This window comes from Cetorhinus maximus, chromosome 17 (assembly GCF_964194155.1).
Source record: "Cetorhinus maximus chromosome 17, sCetMax3.hap1.1, whole genome shotgun sequence".
In the NCBI taxonomy this organism is placed as follows: Eukaryota; Metazoa; Chordata; class Chondrichthyes; order Lamniformes; family Cetorhinidae; genus Cetorhinus; species Cetorhinus maximus.
Genome location: NC_135895.1, coordinates 36,846,302 through 36,871,876, shown reverse-complemented (window position 1 = coordinate 36,871,876; position 25,575 = coordinate 36,846,302). Strand labels below are relative to the sequence as shown.

General features: G+C 47.7%; 1 protein-coding gene across 3 annotated transcripts in view; it reads right to left on the bottom strand.

The window, feature by feature from the left end:
- The window catches only part of LOC144692325 (ERI1 exoribonuclease 3-like), a 443,641-nt gene that overhangs the window by 375,286 nt on the left and 42,780 nt on the right, over positions 1-25,575 (bottom strand). For all 3 annotated transcript variants that reach the window (XM_078561028.1, XM_078561030.1, XM_078561029.1), the window contains exon 3: positions 12,128-12,244. In XM_078561028.1, coding sequence (XP_078417154.1) covers positions 12,128-12,244 — 117 coding nt within the window. The remainder of the gene's footprint in view (positions 1-12,127; positions 12,245-25,575) is intronic.

Below are 25,575 nucleotides of genomic sequence, written 5' to 3'. Positions count from 1 at the left end.
CTGAAGCTGGGCAGCACAGCAGGAGATTGGCCTATAATGGGAGACAGAGGAAGAAAAGAGAAAGTGTAAACGAAATATAAATTTTGAACGTTTTCATTTACTTAATCTCTCACAGTCAGATTTTAACCTATTATAAGCATCAGAATACTTAGATGAAAGAAAGCCATCCAGATGCTATTGTAGCAGAGTCTTGTTTTACAAAATTGGTATGAAGCTAATCTTCATGCAAAATAGTCACTTGATAAATATTTTGAAACAGTGGCCAGAATCTTCCGTTTGGCGAGCGGGGGCGGGCCCCGCTCGCCGACACGTAAAATGACGGGCATGTGTCCCACACACACACATCCTCAGTTCGGCGGGTGCACAGCCAACTCCACTGGGCGCCCGCCAAACCGTCAAAGGCCTATTAAGGCCATTTAGATTCCAATTAAGATCATTAACTGAGCTGCCCGTCCAACCTTAAGGTTCGCGGGCAAGGCGAAGAGCCTAAGCAGTCTCCACATTTATCATGAAACCTCATCCACGGGCAGGACAAGGTTTCATGAAAGATTTATAAGTTAAATAAATTTTTAAGATTAAAATTCATTGACATGTCCCAACTTATGTGACACTGTCACATGAGGGAACATGTCTTCAAATTTTTTTTCTTCATTAAAATTTTTTAAAATCAAACTAATCTCTTAAAGGCAGCTCTGTGCTTCAGGGACATTTCTGTGCTCTTTCACGCACATGCATTCTTTTGCACAAGCACGAAAGAGTGCAGGCCCTGACTCAGCCTACTCCCCGCCCGCACAGGGAGCACACAGCGCTTCCGGGTGCATGTCACGCTGGACGGGTCTTAATTGGCCCGCCCACGCAAAATGACGGCGCCCAGTCGATCGCAAGCAGTGATCGGCTGCGTGCCTGCTCCCGCCCAGCACCCCCCCTTCCCCCCACCCGATGGGGAGAAAATCCTCCCCAGTAAAACAGTTTCCTACTAAAATAAAGCAGAAATCCAAGCAACCAGCCCATTTTGATTTGGTTAAAAAAAACTCAACAAATATCACTCCTTAAACAGGCAGCAAGGGCACAATTTAACCAAATGATATACTTGTCCTTCAGGGTTAATAACTGCTAACTGAGAAAAACCATGTCAAGAAACACTACCATTTGCTAACTACCATTCTGATCTGAAGAAAAGGAATATTATGTACTAATTAGAAGTAATTCAATAAACATCCTTACGCTGCTAGAAGAATAGGTACTACCAAATTTTCAACACTCACTTTATTTTGCCTTAGATTGATGAATATAATTCAGAAATATTAAAAGTGGATTTGGAAACAGTCCTTTCAACCCTAGAGTGGGGTTCAAATCCAGGCAAGTGTTCATGATACCAGTTTGCTCTCTCTACTAGCTGTGAACAACCTTAAAATAAGTCTTTGTGCAATATCAACCTTATACTTGGTGGGCATAAAGTTTACATTGGCAAACTATCCATAATAGATCACTAATTTGGGATATCACTCAAGACGCCCACAAAACTGGCTGTTTCTACAAAATAGAAATTTAGTACAACAGCGATGTTTTTGAGTTTAAGGAAAGTTTACCTTCCTCTCTCAACCAACGCAATCAAAAAACAAAGACAAAGGAACTTGTCACTCATCTCATTTGTTGCTTGTGCCACCTTGCTGTATGCAATTGACTGATATAGTTGCTTAAATGCTAACTGCATTTCAAAAATAATTAACTGGTTATGAAGTGCTTTGAGACTTCGTGAAGTCTTAATAAGGCACGGTATAAATGCAAGTTGCTTTCTTTGATCAAAGTGGAGAAAGAGAAAAGATTTTCCACCCTCCAATGTAGAAATATCTCAACTTGATGACAATAAAAACTATAAATGAATTGCACAAAAAGAAGTAATTCCAGACCATTTATCATCTTTGTTCATTTGACACTGCTGTGATCAAGTTCAGTTTCCTAAGCTAACTCAAGAATGATAACTTAAAATGCATTGCTCTACAGAGTGTTGACATGTTAGCAGCTGACTATATTTTTTACTGCATGCTCATATAGTTAACACCACTGTGGCATCACAGGACAGGTGAAATTACATATAATGTGACGCATTACATATAGTTTGTGAAGTAGGCACTGAATGGCTACAGCAGTTAAAACAGCATTACAAGTTCTATCTTACAATAGGGTTGCAAATAAAAATTGTTCATAAACAAAAAGTTCTACTATGTTTAGTACAAATAAGTTTTTTTACCGACATACTTTTCTAGAATAATTTTAATTAGTTGAGAAAAACAAGCTTATTTTTCAAGAAACTGTGACTGTTTTCATGAAAAATGTGCACTATATCTTTTAAGGCTCAATATTAATCAATTTGGTGCGTCACATTATAGCAGAAGGATAAAAGTGCTTCATATCAGGAGGGCATTCAAAATTGTTGTCAAAATTTGTTCATGTTCGGATAGTTTTTTTTAACTTGCTAAAATATAATTGAGTTATTAGGTATTAAAAATATCATCAGGCAAGAGGGAATAATTGAAAAAAAGAATATAACTGGAAAAATGAAACTCAGAGACTGTTTTGTCTGAATCTATGAGCTTAACAATGATATTGTAATTTGATTGATGGGTGTTGAGATACACCCAGTGTTGCGAATGCTCTTCAGAATGGGGTGGAAGGTCAGTCAGGCAGTAAAGTGGACTTCTATCAAAGCGTGGAGGTTCCACAATGTGAAGTGTAAATGCAGTTAAATTCTGCCAGAATTTTCCCTCCAGAACAGTGCAGAAATCCATCACTTTGAAGCCAATTAGGAATGTCATGACAGTATGATAATCATTTTAGAGGAAAAACAGCACTAAGATTTATAATATTCTAGAATACTATTAAATCTGCCTTTATGGTGGGAAATGTAATCCCTGTCCAAATAAAGGATTTTGTCATGGTATTTTTAGCACTCATGATTATGACAACGTGGAAAACCGTTTTGCATATTAGGGTAGATTGCTGTAACATGAGCTGAGACATTCAGTGACTTTTTCATCAACAACGCCATTATCCAGGCACTTATCTCACTTCTGTAATTTAAATATAAATTTGGAGTAGTTACCTCCAAGTGCATTGAAACAAAATTCTCCAATTCCCAGCACAACATTCCTTGTCACAGCACAACATTCCTTGTCACAGGCAGGCCAAGAAACTAGGGAGTAGTGCAGCAAAAGTTAGCACGCTCACCATTAGATTTACAGCCCCAATTTTGATGCAGAAACACTCACTTGTCTTTACATAGCCTCTTTCATGTTAAAAAGTCGCATGGCGCTCCACAGAAGTGTAATTAGACAAAATGGACACTGAATTAGGAGGTGTAGAGTTCTGGAGGTTTGTAGGCCTGGAGGAGGTTACAGAGATAGACAATGGCAAGGCTGCAAAGGTACTTAAACACAAGAATGAGAAGCACTGAGAAACTGAGAACCAATGTAGGTCAGCAAGGAGGACTGAGATATCCAATCATCTATCCAAAAAATAATTCATACAGTTTATAATGCTTACTGAAATCAATAAGGGAAACGATAAAAGCCAGCACAGGATTTTTTTCTTGGGTTTTTATATACAGGTTTTTGACAATGAATTCATGGAAAATGAATTTCACGCTGGATGGCCAATTAAGGCCTGCCCAGTGTGAAACGCTTCAGTGCAATGGTTGGGAAGAGCCGGGCGGGGTCCTGTCAGCTGCCGGGTCCAACGGCGACCCAGCGGGCGGTTTAAAAATGGCATAGGCAGCTCTTTGAAGATTGCCAGGGAAGAACATATGTTCAGAGTTCTGAAGGCAGAAGCCATGGCCTCAAATTCGCTGGAGACGCTAGGCAGGAGGGCAGGTCGGGTGGGCACTCGACCCACGCCCCCCCGATTTTCGGGCGAATGCCTTGTGGTCCTCCTGGAAGAGGTGGCTGTCAGGAGGTGCACCCTCGTCCCAAGAGATGGAAGGAGAAGGCCACTGCACCTGACAAAATGAGCATGGGGGAGGAGGTGGACCTGAGCAGGCACTATCTAGCGTACATGTGTGCAGATCCACAAAAGGTTTAACGACTTGTTGTGCTCAGCAAGGATGAGTACCATGTTGGCATGGATCAGTGTGGTGAAGTGTTAAGATCTGGCCGTACTCCCGTGGAGCTCAGGTGTGTTAGAGTCTGAGTGCCAACTGCCAACGACGCCGGAGCTGGCCAAGGCGATGAGCCCTGGCTGTTTAGACTGAGTGCCTTGAGGCTCGAGGGCCATGACTGGTATGTGCCCTGCAAGGTGTTCCTCAGGTGGGGTTGGCCAGGCTGCAATGGCACTACAGGTAGAGAGTGGACTAACCCATGCTCCTCTGTTCTTTCAGGAGATGACGACCCTTAACAATATTGAGAGGTCGCAGTGAGGCGGAGGCCCCCCAAACCTCCTAATCCTAACCAGATTCGAGCAGGATACCTTGGAGCTGGAGAGGCACCACGTACCTCGGTCAGCTGGTTGCGGAAAGACTGGGGTGTTGATGAAGGTAAGAGTACAGTGCACAGAGGTGAGAGTTTCGGATGTTGCAAACATTCTTGTGTAGTCTCATCATTGATGGGAGCCTCAAAACTGGATTCTGCATTGATCACTGAAAGATGATGGCACCATGATGCAGGTCTCCATTGTCTCACCAGGGTGCCTGGTATGCACAGTGACAGTGTGATGACTTAAACTAATGACATATCATTGTTCTCCCTTAGATTCGCCAGCACGTACTCAATCGCAGGGCCCTGAAGGGCCACTCCTAATGCCAGAGGACCACCAAGCTTCACATGCACCTGTGTCACACCAGCTCTCTGAAGCAGGCACCAGCACAGATACCAGCACCTCGGTGGGCGTTAGGTCTTCAGCTAAAATGTCAGAGCACAGTGGTGAGGGCACTTCACACTCACTTGAGGAGCAGACAGAAGCAGAGAGTGCCCAGGGCGCCAGCAGTCGGAAGACTGCTGGAGACCAGGACGATGCTGAGTTGAAGGCAGAAGATAGGCCACTGGAATTGTCCATTAGGCAGCAGATGCTGGATGTCTAACTGAATGTGTGGGAGAATCTGGCAGAGATCCATGAGGGTATGCGTGGCATGGTCTCTGTTGTGGAGGAGTCTATGCACTGCGTTGACCCTCAAGGCCGAGCGCACTGCCTCCTTCATTGGGAAAGTGGCGACTCTCATGGAGAGGTAGTTCCAGGGACAGAATCAGGGGTCCCTGGGGTTGTGCTCGGACCTGCAAGCCCTCACACAGGCAATGACCTTAGGTGATCAGTGCCAGTGTGGGAGATGGATGAGGCACCCAGTATCCCAGCTAGATGCCCATCCAACAGTGGCGAGCAGGGAGGTTCAGAGCGACCTCACGTTGGTGCCTATTATCTCTCCAGGCTCCTCTCAGGGCGTCTGGATGACAACAGCAGCTCCTCCACCCCTCTACCAGTGACCGTGGCACCTGATGAGGCTGCGATGATTGGAGAGATGCTATTCTTGGCACTGGCCGCTCCCTCCCAGGTGAGGCCAGCATAGGCTCCACTGACCAGAGGACAACCGCCTAGGTCAGCAAGGCCAACAAGAACAGCAGAGTTAGCAGGCTGCCTCCAATGCCACTGCCAGTGAGGAGGGAGACACTAAGACGTAGCACTCGCAAACGTAAGTTTAAGGCACCATGAGCACAAGAGGGACTGGTCAAAGGTGATCTTCTGTTCTGTAATGTTTTGTTTATGTTTACTGGCCTGGGAATGAAGACCAAAGAAGGTTATGTTCATTTGTTTGGATTGTCAAAATGAGATAAATTTTGTTTTTGTCATAATGGCCTGAGTATGCTTCACCTTTTTATTTTTTTGGTGCAGGGTACACCAGTATGCAATGCTGGAGGTGAGTGGCTCTAAACTTCAATGCACTGGCACTGAGTGGACTTTGGGTTCAAATGAAAGGGTCATTTCAGACATCCTGGATGAAGGCAGCAGCCCTGGCATGAGGTGGAAGTAGATCTTTGACAGCCTAGCTGAAGAAGTGTTGGACCAAGACGTTCCTGGTGTCCCTGCCTTCCTGAAGGATACAGAGGTCTGCCTCCATGCCCTCAGTGTTCTCCTCATCATGCTCCTCTTCTGACTCACTACTGGATTCATCCTCTGTGGCCTGTGGAGCTGCATCAGGATCCTCTTCCTCTTCCACCCTTGCCAGTGCCAAATTGTGGAGGGCGAAGCATGCAACCACGATCAGTGACACCCGCTCTAGGGGATATTGTAGCACCCCCCCCCCGGCTGAACGGTCTGGGCATCGGAAGCTCATCTTCAGAAGACCTATGGTCCTCTCTATCACCACCCTTCTGGAGGCATAACTCCTATTGTAACACTGCTCTGTCTCTGTTCTTGGGTGGCGGAGAGGGGTCATATGCAACTTTTTCAACATATAGCCTTTGTCACCCAGCAGCCATCTATCCAGTTGGAGCACTGAACATCCTTGGCAACTGGCAGTGTCTGAGGATATAAGCTTCATGGGAGCTGCCAGGGTACCATACACAGACTTGCAGAATCTGCGTCCTGTGGTCACACAGTATCTGGGCGTTCATCGAGTGGAATCCCTTCCTGTTGACGAAGGCAGCTGGCTGTCCCACTGGTACCTTGATGGCCACATGTGTGCAGCCGATTGTACCCTGGATGCGGGGGAACCCAGCAATCGCTGAAAACCCTCTGGCTCGCTCAGCCTGGCTGGCCTCATCCGTACGGAAATGAATAAATGTCATTACCCGCCTGAACAGAGCTTCTGTCATCAGCTTGACGCAACTGTGGACAGCTGATTGGGACACTCCACAAAGATCCCCCACTGACCCCTGGAAAGAGCTGGATGCATAGAAGTTGAGGGCCTCTGTGACCTTCAGAGTCACTGACATGAGGTGTCCACCCGCACAGTTGGAGGTGATCTCAGGCCCAATCATCTGACAAATGGAGGTCACGGTCTCCCTGGAGAGGTGGAGCCTCCTTCGGCATTGCACCTCGGATATATTGAGGTAGCTGCATCACCGCCTGTAAACCCTGGCAGCAGGATAGTGGTGTCTTCTGCAGCCCTTTCTGCCTTGTGCTACCTGCTGCCCCTGCACCCCTTGTGCCTGCGCCTCTCCTCCCAAAGGTCGCTCCCCTGGAAGCTGCATTAGGACACCTGGCCTCCTCTCTCTCTTCTGCCCCTCTCTTCCAGCTCAGAGGAAGTGCCTCCAGTGGAGACCACAATCCCCATTACCAGGGTAACAAAAGGCTGTCTGAAGCCTGGAAGGGTCCACACGATCAAAATCCTCCAGGGGCCTTGGAGACACCAATGAGTTCTGGAATGAAGCCTAGAAATGCTAAGAATGAAGCTTAGAACAGAGGTGAAGCTGTCAAGTTCAAATAAGCAACCAGCAGCAAACTATCTCCTAAACTCTTCATTACTCACACTGGCAATGCTGCTGACTCTTTGTATCCCTTGGATGAGATTTTGCAAAATGTGAGCTGTTCGCCTGCCAATTTACCCATGCAATGAGCGCGAAATTGCACGGGCAATGTAAAATTGGGTTAATTGGGCTTTTAATGGCCTTAAGTGGTCTTTTAATTGATGGCAGGCGTGGCTCCGACATCCGCATGTGCCTGCCGACCTGAAGATTGCGTGTGCGGGATGATGTCGGGACGCTCGCCTGATGTCTTCTCATGCTATTTTACACCCGATCAGGTCGGGTGCACGCCCGCCTGTGAGGCATAAAATTCTGTCCCTTGTTTCTGACTTTAAGGGTTCTGGTTGACCACTTGCTCCCAGTCATGTGTGCTGTAATTATCATCTCTCTTGGCTTGCAACATGGCAGGAAAGATGGAGAGTTAACAGAGGAAGACAAGCTGGTCAATGAGGGTGGAGGAAGAGAGGGAGTAGGGCTCTCAGCAGGAGGCCTTATCCATCAGCACCTCAAGGTTAATTTCTCTTATCTAAAACTAAAGGAGGGAAAGTGTGCGCGGTGTCTTTATTTTACAAAGGAGGTGCTCACTGAAATTTGTCACCTCTTGCAGGCAGACCTGCAGCCTCAGAGTGAACTGAGGACAACACTACCAGTGCCTGTGAGGTCTACATGCAGGTTGGAGCAACAAGATCTCTAACATCTCCCAGTTTGCAATCCACTGCTAGATAAGAAAGTGATTAATGCTCTTTATGCCAGGAGAGGGGAGTATATTGTGTTGTCTCTGACTAGAGAGAAGCAGTTGGAGCATGTGGCTTTGCCAGGTTAGCAGGCTCCTCCTTAGTGCAGGGCACACATGGCTGTGCAGGCACCGCATCCAAAAGCAGAGGTGTAATGCAACCATAAAGGGCTCCCAATCCCTGAAAGTGCAGTTGATGTGCAACCATGCTTCACAGATCACACAGGTGAATGGCTGGCATCCTGAAAGCAGTCATGAAGCCTTTATTCCGCACCAGTCCCTGTTCCGTCAGTATTTGAGCCACCACATCAAAACAAAGGGTGGCTGCTGGGTGACAAGGGCCATCCTCTGACCACATAGCTCTGACTCCATTGCGAAACCATCACATACGTGGGCAGCATGCATATAACAAAGGCCATGCTGCCACACAGAACATCACTAAGCAGGCCAATGCATGCTGAAACACACTTTCTGTTGCCCAGACCGCTCTGGCCTTTGAGAGTCCTTCAGTACTGTACAGAGCAGGTGTCATGATTTGTTGTGGTCTGCTGCATCCTGCACAAACTTCCCATCACAAGAGCACTGCCCTTGCCACAGCCCTATGGCAAGTAGCTGAGGAGGAGGAGGAAGGAGGCAACTACCTTATCCCCTTTCTGACTGGGCTGTCCACAATTGCTTGCTCTGATACAGCACCAGTAAACACAACCCTAATTCCCCATTCGACAACAGTCCCACACCTTACCTTCCATCTGTCACTGACCTTCACAGTGTCCTCTTCACATCAATGCTGAAATAAAAGGCATCACAAGACAACTACTCCAAACCAACTCGGTCATGCAAAACATCCAATATTCCATTTAAAAAATCAATGAATCACCCTCATGCTTTCCATTAGTGTGTCTGCAGGTGCTTTTGCAGGCCGAAAATGGCTATGCAGTGCTCCCCCACAGTGATTGCAGTATGGCTGTTGGAAGATTGCTGACTTACAGTGAGGAAAGACTTCAGGTGGCCTTGCAGGACACCTCAGCAGCTCTGAGCCTAGAAGATGTGGCTTTGGACCACCCTTGGGCCACATGGACAGCAATCTGATTGGTTGGTTAACTGACAACAGCAGGGGCACTGGCAGAGTGGCAGTGGTGGGGGACAAGAGAGGACTGCAAGTTTGTGCTCCAGAAAGCCACTGCCACTCCCCCAGGGCAGTGCCTCAGTAATCCAGTAATCTGTTAGTGGAGTGTTCTGACAAGCCTACAAGCCCCTTTGAGCATTGATATCTACAGCTACGATAGTAGCAGTCTGAGTTTGCATGGCATAAGCCATTCTTACACACAAGATGAGATTGCAAGATTTCAGTCTGAGTATCCAGTCCAGCACTCAGGTACTGGGTGGCTCCTGTTTGCAGTGCAACGGAAACTGAGACTTCGGCCATCAAATGCTGCACAGTGGTCAGGCCCGCAAGTACTCTCATGCAGCTGTTCACCACTTCCATGCTGGAAAGCATGGAGAGCAAGCTCTGTGCAAGGTTCTGTATTAAATTGGTACCAAATTCTTCCATGCTCCTTGACTGTGACAGGAGGTTTTCTGACAGGCCTGCCATTACACCAAGCATTTCATTGCACAAGCCAATCAGCCTTTTTCTGTAGATAAAAGCAAAAAACTGCGGATGCTGGAAATCCAAAACAAAAACAAAAATAAAAATACCTGGAAAAACTCAGCAGGTCTGACAGCATCTGCGGAGAGGAATACAGTTAACGTTTCGAGTCCGTATGACTCTTCAACAGAACTGTTGAAGAGTCATATGGACTCGAAACGTTAACTGTATTCCTCTCTGCAGATGCTGTCAGACCTGCTGAGTTTTTCCAAGCCTTTTTCTGTACACTGCCTCATTGAAAAAAACCTTATCCGAGTCCCCTGCAGCACAACTCACCCTCCAGGGAGCTAACAATGGCACTACTCTTTCCCTCTGCCCAAGCTGCAGGCCACTTATGCCCGGTGTGCATCACCTACAGGTCCCACCTCTATGTTACCCTCTAAACCAGTGTCTGACCTGATGGCTCTGAATATGAGATCAAATAACAGTGTTTCTTTGTCATCAATGTCTTGCCCCAGCACTCCCCTCCATGGGGGTGAAGATATTCAGTAGGTATTGCTGTCTGCAGTTGTGGGCCAGCTTGCCCTGCAAGAAAGAGGGAAATAAGTCAGGGGGTGTGGTGCAATGTATTTGGGCGATGTAGTTGTCATGCTTGAAAAGCTGTATGCAAGCTGAGAGATGTGGGAATGAGTGTGCAAGGGTAAGGTGAAGCCATGAACATTAAGTATTAGTCCTGCTTGATAGTGAATGTTGGTATGTCAGTGAAGCGGGAGTAGTGAATGAAACAATGTGCGAGGTTAGTAGTTGTTCATTTGTAAGGTTAAGGTATTTGAAGATACATTCACTGACCTTAACCACTTGTGCAAGGTAATTAGCTTATTTTGGCACTGCACTCAGGTCCTTGAGACTCCACTGATGGCGCTGACAACAATAGCCACCTGCTGCCACTGCCTTTTCAGTGTCAATCTGGAGGGGCTCCCTGTGCCCTGTGAGAAAAGGACCTCTTTCCTCTTGTCCATTTCCTGCACCAAGCTTTCTGTGCTGCATCAGAAAGCCTTAGAGTGCGCTCCCTGCCTGATGCACCATTTTCAATCTTCTTCCTCCTGTGAGATTCTTCCACAAACAGTTCTGGCACCTGCTGCAGCTAGAATGCCTCTTCCCTTTAAGAGGTGCTGGTTAGCTTTAAGTAGAGCAGGCTAGATGTAAGTGATGCTAGCCTCACACAAACTTGGGCCTCCTGCTGTGGCATGCAGCCACTCAGCAGTGTGTGTAGTGCTGGGCTGCATGTTACCGTAATTTAAATTAGCAGGGGCATATAGTTTGTATGCTGCCTGCAGTGCAATGTATGGGCACAGGTTCATTGTACGTTGCATTTTCCGCACCATTATCAAGCCTTATTCAAATTTTCCCCTAATACGTCCTAATCTATATATATATGAGCAATCTTTTTCAAATGAAACATATGCTGGAAATCACATTTGCAGATAGTTTCCGCTTGTATCTGCTGCTTTTGTGCTCAGATGCTAGTACCGTATTACAAATTGGGGAAACATAGCCAAAACTACTTATGCTCCAGGATCTTTTATGCAGGTTGAAGATTTAATTCGCCAGCATGAGGCCCCACCCATTCAGAGTGCACCCTAAGTGGAAACCTTACCTCAGTATTTACATGTAACCTTCTAAAAGATAGCTACCTGTGTATGGAGTTCAATAAGGGAGGGTCTGCATTCTAGTTTAAAAATGGATGTCAAATGGAAAAAAGTGATAAATCACAAAGATTGCAGGATGCAGCAATTTACTGCATCTCTAGTTAACCCCTTTGGAGGTCACTGTATCAATTCTCCTACATAATTATTTATCAACTAAACGACAGCCTCCAGAGGGGTGACGTTCAATTGATTCACATAAATCAACTGGTCAAACAGTTAAAGCAAAAGCCCTACAAGGTGAACTAAACTTATTTTATTCCAAAACCAAGGGTCACTGCAGCAATTAACACATCACGACCAGAGATCACTAAACCAACATCAATGACCGTTTAGATTATCTCAGCAAACACCCCGATCATACGTGGAACTCTCAAGTAGTTTCTCAGCAATAACTCTGCATTTTGAACCTTGCACTTAAAGCATAATGTGAAATAGTGTTATCCTCCTCCACCTCAAATTAAATTATACAAAGTCAACATCCGTTACCTATTAAATATTGTATTGAATGTTGGTCAGACAAATAAAATCCTTTATATATATATAATATATATATATATAATTGTAAGAGGAAATATTCCCAGGTGACATTTTTACACTAATACAAGTATATTGTGTGCAAGGGATACTGGCTATTTTATTAAATCCTTACCTCTGTACAAAAAGATGTAAGCTCTGGATGCACAACTGGTTGAACGTACGTATGAAACTCAGATTCAATTTCCAGTGTCCTTCCATGTAGTTTTAGGATTGGGAATTCTATAATTTCCTGGGGGATGGGGTGGAGGGGTGGAAGAAATGAGAAATGTAGTGAACAAAAAAAGTTAATTTCTTCTCCCTTGGACATCTGTGTAAGGAACAAAATTTGTTAGATTCATGTTCCTAGGTCTTTAATATATTAAATTGATAAATACATAACTACAGGCATTTTGAACAAGTAAATCTTGCTTTTAAAATGTTCGTGTCTAGTTAGATTTGGTTTTTTTTAAACATTATAAGACCAACCTCGAATTAGAAATTTTATGTCAAGCATGGATTCATAACATTTCAAAGTGTCACATGTGCAAAGTGCTCTCTTAAAAAATATTTGTTCTCAGGAGGTGGTGGACTCTGGCAAAGCTATTTTTAATGTCAAACTCTTGATGCCTTGAGAAGGTAATGTTGAGACTTCTCCTTGAATTGGTAGGTTACCAGCAATATAAGGGAACCTAAAAAAAGAAAAAGAATGTTTAAACAAAAAACAAAATGCTGGAAATAATCAGTAGGCCTTGCAACATCTCTGGTGAGAGAAACACAGTTAACGTATTCAGTCTTTGCACATGTGGCACTTTAAAATGTTATGAAACCATGCTTGACATAAAATTTCTAATTAGAGGTTAGTCTTCAGAACGTAAAAAAGAGCTTAGTGGATATAATAAATTTTTTAAAATGGTAATGAAGAAAATAACGCACAGAGGATAGACAACCCTCCAAGATCTGACAGATTCCACCCCAATTATAAAAATAAATTGGTAGGAAACTACAGTCGTAATTTTCCAAAACTCTCCAGATTCTGAAACCGTGATTTTGGATTGTAATATTGCAAATATCACTCCAGAATTTAAGAAGCAAGAAAGGGAGAAACCAGAAAACTGCTTACTTGACAGTTGAACAGCAGTTGTGTAGAATCTATCATCAGGAACAGAGTGACTGAGCACTTGAGCGAGTCTCAGCTGCTCAAAGAGCTTCAGCATGGATTTGTGAAAGCTACCTGATGTCTGAATAATCCAGCTGAAATTTTTGAGGTGGTCGCTAATCTGGTACATAATAAAGTATCTATGGATATTGACAATATGGACTTCCAAAAGGCATTTAATAAGGTTCCGCACAAGAAATTATTAGCAAAAATGCATAAGTAATGAATTGGAGATAATCTTGTAACATGGATTAGTAATTGGTTGGGAGATAGGAAACAGAAACTTGGCAGGCCAGTGTGAACTGGATGCAGGAAATGATTACTGCGTTAGAATGGGTAGTCCCAAAGTCCACTGGACCTTGGGAATAATAATAAATCATGCCAGAAAGCTGCAAAAACAATCTGAGTCATTTGAATTTCTGGTCAACCAGGAAGGGGGAAGGCAGCAATTGGAAGTCATGGAAAGCAAAAATTGAGAGAAGGAGGCAGGCTGCAACTGGGGTGAAGGAAGGTGTAAGAGAAAACAGTGACCAGGAGTAGATGATAAGAGATCGATGGAGCGGTATGTAGTGAGTAGTGGCTAATAGCGGCCTATAGTTTTAATGTGGAGGCAGGAGCAATGCTAACCTTTCTGGCTTCTCTCGCTTTCCTTTCAGGTGGAGGCAATGGGTATCTAGGTGCAACAGGGAGAGGGTTGAAAATTGGGTAGTTCTCTTCCCAGCTCTTTCCACATCCCTATTTTACCCCTTAACTCCTCACTCTCAGTGTGGCCATTATTCCTTCACCTTCCATTACTTCCTCAGCTTCTCCTTATCCCTTCCCACCATCATATTGATATTATACAAGTTTTCCGCTTACGTTCGATTTTTCCCTCCCTAAGGCAAGGGGCATTAAGGTAATTGTAATGTTCCTATTACTGTCCTGGCTAAGAGCTGAAATTGGGCTTAGAACTTCTGTGGTTGCTTGGCTCAGTTAGCTACTGATTTACGCAAATCAGCAATCAGGAGAGCTCAGCCATTTACTATTTACTCCCGGCCTCTAGACAGTGAAAGACAGCAAAATAAATTCTCAAGCAATTCTAGGAACAAATATACTATTGATCAGTTTATGGTGAGTAGGGAATAAAACTCAAATAACAATGCACAGCTCTTCCATTAAATTCATCTGGAAACTTGTTGCATACACAAGGGCAGAGAACTTACCAAGTAGAGGTAAACTGATGTGAACATAATTTTAAGAATTAATTTTAGAATGATTCACAAAAATACTATTTTGTTCCCTAAAGACAATAAAGTCCACACTAAGACTGTATCCTCTTAACTCATTCCTGAAGCGCAAAAGTAGTTAACTAATGCACATCAATTCTGGTATGTAGGAGAAATTCTCAAGAATACAGTTTCAGTAAAGATGTTTTACCTGCAAAGGTCTGAAGCTATGCAGATAATAATGAGGAGAAAGGTGACTATGAGGTTGTAATCTAGCTGAGGGGTTCAAATGAACTAAAAGTAACAAAAATCATTTTTGATACTAAGGGGGGTGGAATCGCCCCAGATTTGCACTCAGTGCAATAGCAGGCGTGAAAGAAGTCATTTTACCCACCAGCTGCAATGAGGGTTTAAGAGCCGTACTGCCCCCTACCCAGCACATTCCGCTTCATTAATAATTCATTCACGGGAAACACACCAGATCGCTGGCGGAGCTGCCTCTGATTTATCCACCCCTGCCATAATCTTGGGCCTTCAGTAATCCAGGCACCACGTTTAAAGGGCACCCCTGCACGCAGCTAGAACTCTCTAAGGGATCAAAAGCTGCTGGAAAGTCATGGCTGCCAAAGGAAGGAAACATGCTGGCCCCAAATTTCGCAACCCCTCCCACAAGTGCCTACTGGACACAGTGGAAGCCTGCCATGAAGTCCTCTATCCCTGCTCTGGGCGAAGACCAGCAAGCACGATCACCAATCCAGCATGGCAGGCAGTGGTAGCAGTGTTCAGTGCCAATACCCTGCAAAAGATGACAGTCATCCAGTGCCGAAAAAGAATGAATGATCTCCTCCATTCCGCAAGGGTAAGACACTCTTCTCATCGCTTTCAACTCACATTCACAAACCCATCACACATCCACAAGGATCTCACTCACTGCCCGCTACCAGTTCAAGGGACATCACCATTCATTCTCTCACACACACCTTCATTTGTCCCATGGATCATCTCCTTATCATGTCCATGGCACCACTCACCACCCACACATGCCAGGCATCCTTCTCATCTGGCCCGGCAGGCATCCTGCATATACTCTCTCCATCTGTATTCATGCAGTACAAGCTGGCACACAACAAAAAGGAGCGTTTGCAGACTGGTGGAGGGATGCCCGACATCAAGGTCCTCACAGATTTTGAAAATAGAGTTCTCCATCTGGCCAGCGATGATCTGGACCGTCCCTGTGCTGGTGAGGAGGTTGTCAGTGCTCAATCAAGTGAGCATCCAGCAGTGCAACATCCATCAGACAACCATGCTGTGAGTGATTTCCCTGTTCCGCAGTCCCCTGACATGCACTAATTATCTCTCCTTGCTTTCGCAGGCACATCTAGGGAGCAACCAAGGGGTCCACGAGCCAGGTCCTCAACTCAAGCCCTGAAGACACCTCAGAAGAAGAATCTGATGACACCCTAACTAAAGACCCGTCACAGCACTCACCCACATCCTCCACCAGTGCAGAAACATACATCTCGGTGGGACCTAGTTCTAGAGTAGCCTCAGGGTCACAATCTGGAGAGCAGGCAGAGGCAGGGACTTCCTAGGTTTCTGACACTCGGAGGACTGCTGGAGGAGGGAAATTTGCTGTGTCCGAGTCAGATGAGGCGCCTCTGCACTTGGTAATATCTCAGTTGCTGAAGCTGCAAAGGCAAGCTCAGGAACATCAGGAAGGGATGGCCACTTCACTTCTCAGATTGCAAGGATTCCGTCTGCCTTCAGCCTGAGCTGATAGCTCCAGCATGCCAACGCACCGAGGTCAACACAGGTGGAATGGCAGCCAACATGGAGACCTTGGTCCAGGACATTGGTCCTGCACTGCTGCGCGGGCTGAACCCCATCACAAACACCATAGTTGACCTCCAACAGTGTCAACCAAGAGGGGTGCAGGGCAGCTCAATCACACTCCAGCTACCCCTTCTCCTCAAGGAGTCAGCCAGGGGCCGTCGGACACCCATAGGGAGCATGACCAGCAGTTCGACACCCTGGGCCATCCAGGGTGACTCTAGGAATGTCCAGCTGATCCAAATCCCCTTTTCCTGTGACCCCCACAGCTTCAGTTCAACAGGCTGATGAGGGTGTAGCTGGCCCACAGCGGGATTCCCAAAGCAGGCTGGGGTCCTCCAGGCCTCGGCCCTCCAGAGGATGCCTGCCAAGGTCATCAAAGACAGGGCATAGCAGTCACCAGGATGCCTCTACCTCCGCTGTGGATGTTGGGGGAGCACCAAGTAGTAGTGGCGGGATTAGGAAGGTTAAGAAGATGCAGTTGCACAGCCTAGGCACGGGTGTTAATTACTTGTACTGAATGTTCACTATTGTAAATAAACTCCCAAGAATGTCTCCTTGCCTATGGCTCCTTGTAATGATGAGCAGTGTTCATGTCACTCAGATGTGAAACCTTGGTTCCTGCACAAGATAAAGGCAGGTGTCTCAGTCCAGGGCCTCTTCCCTGTGCAGTGTGTAATCTTCAGACCAAAGTGATGGTCCACCACCACACTCACTGGACACCTCGCTGATGCTTGTCATTGCTGCCAGAATATCATGGACCAGGCATCGCAGAGTTCTGTCATTCTCTCTTGTGTGCTCTCAGCACCTTTGAGGTGGGGCTGGCCCACCATCTCTTCAGCATCTGTGACCAGTGACGCTGTGCTCCTGAAGGGGACAGGTGCTGAAGGCTGACAAAAGATCAGGTGCATATAAAGTTTCACAGCTGCATCTCCATGATATGCCCCTGATCACAGAGCGCAAGCGAGCTGCCCAGACAGGAGTCAGACATTCACAGAGGCTATGTGAAGATCTGTGGAGTGTCCTCACTGCATGTCATCATCATCCTCCTAGAATCTAGTGAATATTAGGGCCTCAGCTGCACCACCATGACATGAGCCTGAGCCCTAAGGGTATGTGTGCTACCATCAGCCAAACAGGAGTCAAGCATTCACAGGTGCCAGATGAGGATGTCAGGACTGTCCTCACTGCATCTCATCATCATCCTCCACGAAGCTTGCAGTTAAGAGGGCCTCCCGAGCTCACCTGCCTCATCTGGCCAGTGCAATGGCCTCATCGCCAGCATCCTCACCTTCAAGGACCTCGTCATCGTCATCCCCTTCAACACCCTCCTTATCGGAGGAGACGTACAGCTCTTCCATCTCCTCCTCAGCCAGGTCCTCCCCGCCATTGTAGGACCAGGTTGTGTAGGGCGCAATAAGCAATGATGATGCGCGACACCCTCGGTGGACTGTATCGCAGTGCTCCACCGGACCTGCCGAGGCATTTTCAAAATGCCGATCGTTTGCTCCAGGTCGCGGCATGTGCCTCATTATACTGTCACTCTGCTGCAGTCCGAGGCCGCCACACGGGTGTCATCAGCCACATCCTCGGTGGGTAGCCCTTGTTCCCAAGGAGCCAACCCTGCAGCCTCTCTGGACCCTGGAATATTTCAGGGATCTGAGACCTGCAAAGGATGTAGGAGTTGTGGACCCGCCTTGGCAATTCTGCGCAGACCTGTAGGGTGCGTTAGTGGTGGTCACACACCAGCTGAACATTCAGCAAGTGGAAGTCCTTGTAGTTGACGTAGTTGACAGCTTGTTGCCACGGAGATCTAAGTGCCACATGAGTGGGGTCGATAGCATCCCGCACTTGTGGAAAACCAGAGATCTGTGGAAATTCCAGCACTCCTGCCTCCTGGCTTTCCTGATCCCAGTCGGAATGCACAAAGTTCTGTGCCTTCACGAGGATGGCGTCCGTGACCTCCTGGCTATACTTGTGTGGAGGCTTGCAAGATCCCGCACAGGTCACATGTGGAGCCCAAGAAAGAGCCACTGGCGTAAAAATTGAGCGGTCACTTTCACAGCAACTGGCAGTGGATGCCCTCCATGTCTCCATGGCATCAAATCCTGCAGCAGATGGCTTATGTGACCAACCAGTTCCCTAGAAATGAGCAGTCTTCAGCGACATTGATTCTGTCTTCAGCAGGTATGACAAGTGCCGTTTACAGACCCTGGGTCTAGCGATGGGCCTATGAGTGACGGCTCTCTGTGAATCTTCAGCTGCATGCGCAGTAGGCCCTGCTGCCCCTTCATCTTGAGGGAGGTGCTCCTCCCTTTGCCGAGCCAGGCCTCTCCGCCGCACTCTTCTTCTTCTTCTCTGCTCCTTCTAAGCCATAAGGCATACCACTAAATCACCAGGCTCCATGATGCTGATGTTATCCTCCAGCAGGATCAATGAGTTAGCATGTGTGTCCTAAGAACCTCTCTTGGTTAAGTCTGAAGGCCCCGGCACGCATGCAGAAGAGTTCTGGCCACCACTTGGATGGCCAGTGTGTAGTGCGCTTCATGTCTGTCCAAAACCCCACCCACTCCACTTGACCGAACAGCGGCAGCTTCAGCCACTGAACTGCATGCTGTGCTCTCAGCTCAGGCTTTCTCCTAACCCACACTGCAAGGCTGAGCTGTTAGCTTGAGCCATGATGGATACTGGTCCAAACCTTAATAAACACATGGTAAGAAGCTGTGAGCACCTCCACCAGTGACTGCGCCATAGCCACCTTTCACAAGGGGATTCTACAACTTGCCCAGTCGACCAATTGCTCTGCTGCCCCCTAAAGTGCACATTAATTTGCAGTCTGTGCCCAAGGGGTGAAAAGTTCTGGAGCATTTGGTGGCACTTTCATGCTTTTCTATTTCTTGAGTGGGCAGAAAACCTTCAGAGGCCCGAATCCAAGCATGTCAATGGAGCTGCTGCTGAACGGTCTTAGCTGCGGAAGAATGCTCACTTTTGACAAGCTTTTCCAAGTGCATGGGCGCTTCCCTCACTCGGCCCCCACCATTCAAAGATGGAGCGGATGACCGCAAACTGGTTTCACAATGGCGTGAAACCGATTTTTGGCCTTCTCGCCATATTGTCTCCTCTCCACCCACCATGACCCCCAACGTCAACGAGACTAGAAGATTCCACCTTAAGATACAGCCAATATTATTCAAAAATAAAGCAAATTTCAATTTCTTTTTAAATCATGGTTTTAATTTGATTGGTTTGGCACCAATGTCAGCATAATACATTTCCTACATACAGGAAGGGTATTGATTGAGGTACCACCATTTCAAATTTTTCAAAACATAGTCTGTAATTTACTTTATTAAAGCTTACAGAACAACATCTGGTGGAGCTTACACGATGCAATGGAATTTCAGACTGTCCTTTCAGGTCCAGAATTGGGTTCAAATTCAAGGGCAGAAATTTCCCGTTGGCATGCGGGGGCAGGCCCCACACGCCAACAAGTAAAATGACACGTGGTGATGTTGGGCGAGCGTTCCGGCGCACCATCGCGATATTTCGGTGGGCAGGTGTGCGATGATCTCCGATGCGCGCCTGCCATTAACGGGCCACTTAAGGCCCTTGAGGCAACAATTGACGGCGATTTTTCAGGGCCCGTGTGATCTTCAGGTCGTTGCAAGGGTGCAACGTGCAGGACACATTTGTGTAAACCTCATCCATGGGCAGGATAAAAGGGGTCAGTGGGGTCGTGAATGTGCTGAGTCAAATATTTAATTTGGAAAGTTACGGATACTTGCCTGTGTGAACAGAAATACTTCAAAGCTCATACCAGCTGCTTGGACAGGATTCACAACCTTCAGGTCAACACTCTACAGTGAAGATCCTTTTTGGGGCCTGCAGGTTTCAGGAAGCCTTCCCTTAGCGCAAGAATGGGAGTTGTGCTCTCCACTGAGGAGGAAGGGAAGGCCAGAAGGGGGCGGAGGAAAGGAGTGCACATTCAACCTCCAGGGGAGCCACCTTTGGGAGGAGAGGTGCAGGGCCAACAGGAAGTCCAAGGCGGAAGGGGCCGCAGAAGACACCACTATCCTGCTGCCAGGGTATACAGGCGGCGAAGCAGCTACCTCAATATGTCAGAGGTGCAGTGCCAAAGGAAGCTCCGTCTCTCAAGGGACACAGTCAACTCTATCTGTCAGATGATAGGCCCTAAGATCTCCACTAACTGTGTGGGTGGACACCCAATGCCAGTGGCTCTAAAGGTCACAGCTGCCCTCAACTTCCATGCCTCTGATTCTTTCCAGGGCTCAGTGTCTTTCAATCAGCTGTCCACACTTGTGTCAAGCAGGTGACAGACGCTCTGTTCAGGTGTGCATTGACGTTCATCCACTGTCATCCACTATTGCTGGGACCAGGCCAGCCAGACAGAGCGAGCCAGAGGCTTTGCAGCGATTGCTGGCTTCCCCCACGTCCAGGGTGTTATAGACTGCACACATGTGGCCATCAAGGCGGCAGCAAGTGAGCCCGGTGCCTTCATCAACAGGAAGGGTTTCCACTCCATGAACGTGCAGACAGTGTGTGACCACCGGATGCAGATTCTACAAGTTTGTGCAAGGTACCCAGGCAGCTCCCACAACGCTTACATCCTCAGACACTCCCAGGTGCCGGGGCTCTTCAGTGCTCCAGCCCGGCTGGATGGATGGCTGCTGGGTGACAAGGGCTATCCCCTCAGAAGGTGGCTCATGACACCTCTCCACCATCCAAGTACAGAAGCTGAGCAGTGGTACAATAGGAGCCAGGGCACCACAAGGGCTGTGGTGGAGAGAACCAGCGGTTTTCTCAAGATGTGCTTCCGATGCCTGGACCGCTCAGGGGGCGCACTCCAGTACCCCCCAGATCGTGTGTCACTGATAGTGGTTGCATGCTGCGCTCTCCACAATCTTGTGCTGGAAAGGGGCGACACTGTGGACGAAGAAAATGTTGTCGCAGTTGCTGTGGCTGCACACGATGAGTCCAGCAGTGAGTCCAAGGATGATCACCCACAGGGAAATGCTGAGTGGTTAGACGCTGACCTGGGCATACTCCAGGGAGGCAGGGACACCCGGGAGGCTTTAATCCAACGAGCCTTCAGCTAGAACACCACAAATGGACCTCCAGGACAAGCCTGTGCTGCAGGCTCCATTCTCAATACCTGAGTGCTAAATCAGACTGGATAGGAACATTAATTAACATTAGGTTATGGGGAGAGGGCGGGAAACTGGAGTTGAGGCCGAAATGAGATCAGCCATGATCGTATTGAATGGCGGGGCAGCCTCGAGGGGCTGAATTGCCTACTCCTACTCCTAGTTCTTACCTTCTTAACTAAGAGCCTTGTCAATTAAGCTCAATGTGACACAACTCACTCATAACATCATGGGTAACCATCTACCTGCAGAGGAAAACAGTCACCCTCGGCCATGGTCACATGTCTAAATTTAATGATATAACAAAATGAACGTGAGGAAACAAAATGACATAGGTGTTAAACAGCACACCAACTAATCATGACTTAATTGCAGGGCAACACAAAAGCACCAGTGAGAAGCCCATGGTGTGCCTAAGGTGCCTTAAATTTATGCTTTCGGGTGCTACGTCTAGGCACTGTCCCCTTGCTGGGACTGGCATCTGAGACAGCCTATGCTGTCCTGTTGGCCTCAGTGATCTTGGCAGCCGTCCTCTGGCCTGTGGAGCCTGTGCTGGCCCCGCCTGGGAGAGAGCAGCCAGTTCCACAGCTGGCATCTCCCCAGTTGTCGCAGCCTCATTGAATGCAATGGTCACTGGCAGAGGGGTGGAGGAGCTGCTGCCCTCATCTGGAGCGCCCTGAGGGACCTCGCAGAGATGACAGGCAGCTGCTGCGCAGACATGAGGTCGCTTCAGACCTCCCTGCTCACCGTAGATGGATGGGCACCAAGCTGTGAAACTTGGTGCCCAGACCATCTCCCAGACTGGCACTGACCAGCTGAGGACAATGCCGATGTGAGGGCTTGCTGGTCCGAGCACATTCCCAGGAAGCCCTGATTGGTCTCCTGGAGGAGCCTCTCCCCAAGAGTCGCCACTCTCTCCATGGAGGACGCATGGTGCTCGGACCTGAGGCTCATTGCATCGGCGATGGTCCGTGTGGACTCCTCCACCACGAAGACCAAGCCAAGCATTCCCTCATGTATCTCTGCCAGGTCCTCCCACACATCCTGCTGGACTTCCCAGCGTTTGCTGTCTCACGGACAACTCCAGAGGCACATCATCAGCCACTGACTGAGCATGTGCCTGGTCTCCTGCAGTCCTTTGACTGCTGGCGCCATGGGCAATCTCTGTCTCCGCCGGCTCCTCCAGCGACTGTGAAGTGCCCTCACCATGGTGCCCCAGGACACTAGCCAATGATCTAATTCCCAGCGAGGTGCTAGTATCTGCGCTGGTGCCTGCCTAGCAGAGATGGTGTGATGCTGGTGGGTCAGAGACTTCAGGGCCCTCAGGTGTGAGAGGGGACCCCTGTGCCTCCTCCTCCCAGCTCTGCTCTGATGATGCTGAAAGGAAGATCAAGGACATTTGATTAGTTAACGTGGAGACAATGTCAATGTGCATCCCTCGGATCATTGTGCGCTCATCCTTCCATAAGCAATGGTCAAGCCATGTTGCAAACTTCAATCACTGAACGTTCAGCAATGTCATGGCTGCTGGGACACTAATGGTGACCTCAGTGCTGGGCTAACAAACCTACTTGAGGCACCCCAGTCTCACCAACACCAGTGGACCTGGGCGCATGGCGCCTCTCCAGATCGAGGGCCTCCTACTCGAACCTGGTAATGATCGCCAACTGGACCGGCCCTCCACCAGTCCTCAATCGCCCAGCGGCATTATGAGCATTCTTCTCTTGAAAAGGAAAGAAGAACATTGATTAGTGCAACTTGTACCTGGAATCTCTTCGCTGCCGTCCCACCCCAACCCGAGTGGGACATTACAAGGCTCCAGTGCCTCCTCACGCCGCAGCTGCCACACACTCACACAAAGATGCCAGGCCTGTCCCCCCAACTTGGCCAAATGCTGCCTACATCACTTTGGCACTAACTTTGCAAAGCAAGGAGGTGCAAGCACGTGGAATACAAAGGGCAACAGATGGATTGGTGCCCCGCCACCTGGAAGCTCCCCTCCCAGCATGTCAGCACCCTGACTTTGACGTGTTTTGCAGTTCCAGCACTACGCCTAGGTGCAGATCCTCCAGGCTGCCCCCAAAACAGTAATGTGGGTGTCACTGTACCACATGCTGCAGGTGCAGAACCCATCTCATCACCACCCTCTCAAGGTGACCTAGGCATGGGCAATATCTGCTGGCGCACCCAGTGAAGGACACATGCTGTAAATGATTCATTGCAGTAACTACACTCAGAGTTGGGGATGGGGGTTGGCGGCCAGGGGGGAAGCCTACCTGCTGGTTTAAGTGACCAATGCCAACATGGTACTCACCCTTCCTGAGCACAAGAAGTCGTTGAAACGCTTGCGGGCACTGGATCCAGCTGTGTCGCACCACATCGCGGGAGCTCACTATCTTTGCCACCTCCTCCCAGGCACGCTTGGTCATATGGGGGGGGGCTCCTCCTCCAGTCCCTGGGAATGAGGACCTCCCGCTGTGCTGCCACCTCCCCGAGGAGGGCAGCAAGGCAATCGTATGTGAAACGAGGGGCACAGTGCCCCTCTGCCCTATCCTCCTGCCTGGCCTGCTCACCAGCAGCACTCTGGGGAGCCTTTCTGCTGGCCATGTTTGACAGCTTTGCAAGGCTACATACAGGAGCTCTCTTAAACGGGCCACCAGGTCACCATTGGACCCGGAGGTCATAGCAGCCCCGCCACCGCCCTCCCACTCCCGCTGTCTTTGGGAGCCGCGTTTCACGCTGGACAGGCCTTAATTGGCCCACCTGTGTAAAATGGCAGCGTGGACCGATTGTGGGCGGCGATTGGGTCCGCGCCCACTCCCGCACGGTCCGCACGACAGGCAGAAAATTCTGCCCCAAGTCTTGCTCATATGGCAAAGTATACTTTGAATTTAAGAGCAATACCCAATGAACACATGTTGATAGAATAAAACTACCTACTAATTTGCCAGGCCCACTAGCATAACAGTGGTACAGTATGGGTGACCCTCTGTGGTTAGAGTTAAGACACATTACTAAGACAGGTTAGGTGGAGCTAGAGTCTGTATCTAATGACTCATTATACTAAGAATGAAATCAATGATCGGGAACTTTTGGAATATTGGATTCTGAATCAACTTCACCCAGCTTGAATAACTTGTGGCCGTTTAACTGATCATACGACAGACCCTGTCACCACTGTGCATGGTTGAGGCAATGGTAGTACAATGACCTATGTAATGCCATCTTAACATTTACAGTCTGCCATTTCACATGACTAGCAAACCAGACTATGAAACTGCCCAACAGTTTTACTGAAGCCATTTTCTCCAGGATTCTTTTGGTCTCCTTAACTAAGAAAACATATACTTGCTATAGAGGGAGTGCAGCAAAGGTTCACCAGACTGATTCCTGGGATGGCAGGATTGTTGTATGAGGAGAGATTGGGTTGACTAGGCCTGTATTCACTGAAGTTTAGAAGAATGAGAGGAGATCTCATTGAAACATATAAAATTCTGACAGTGATGGACAGGGATGATATTTCCTCTGGCTGCGGGATCTAGAACAAGGGGTCACAGTCTCAGGATACGGATAGACCATTTAGGACTGAGATGAGGAGAAACCTCTTCACTCAGAGGGTGGTGAACCTATGGAATTCTCTACCACAGAAGACTGTGGAGGTCAAGTCATTGAATATGCTTAAGAAGGAAATAGATACGTTTCTGGACTCTAAAGGCGTCAAGGGGTATGGGGAGAGCGCGGGAGTATGGCGTCAAGATAGAGGATCAGCCATGATCATATTGAATGACGGAGCAGGCTCGAATGGCCGAATTACCTATTCCTGCTCCTATTTTCTATGTTTCTATGATTCAAGATCAGACCACTCATCAAGATAGGTAGTAAGAGTGGGTGGGGAGGTGGGTAAAGGAGTGTCTCATCTTGATGCTCCAGTCATCATAGTGTGGGCCAGGTGGTCTTTCTATCCTGTGAATTTCATACGCTTGTAAGTCCATTTAAATCTAAATAGTCCATAATGGACTGTTTAGTAATCACTTCATTACCTTAAATACAGCATTGGGAAGTTTAGAAATCTTTGATTTTGAATTACCAATATAACTAGGATCAGATGCATGCAAATTCTGGCCCATGAGTACTTTAACCATGATTTACCTTCCATTGCTGCTGAAATAATTTGGTGAGGGCAATACAATAATTTCTTCATAAGCAAGGTACTTGAAAAAAAAGA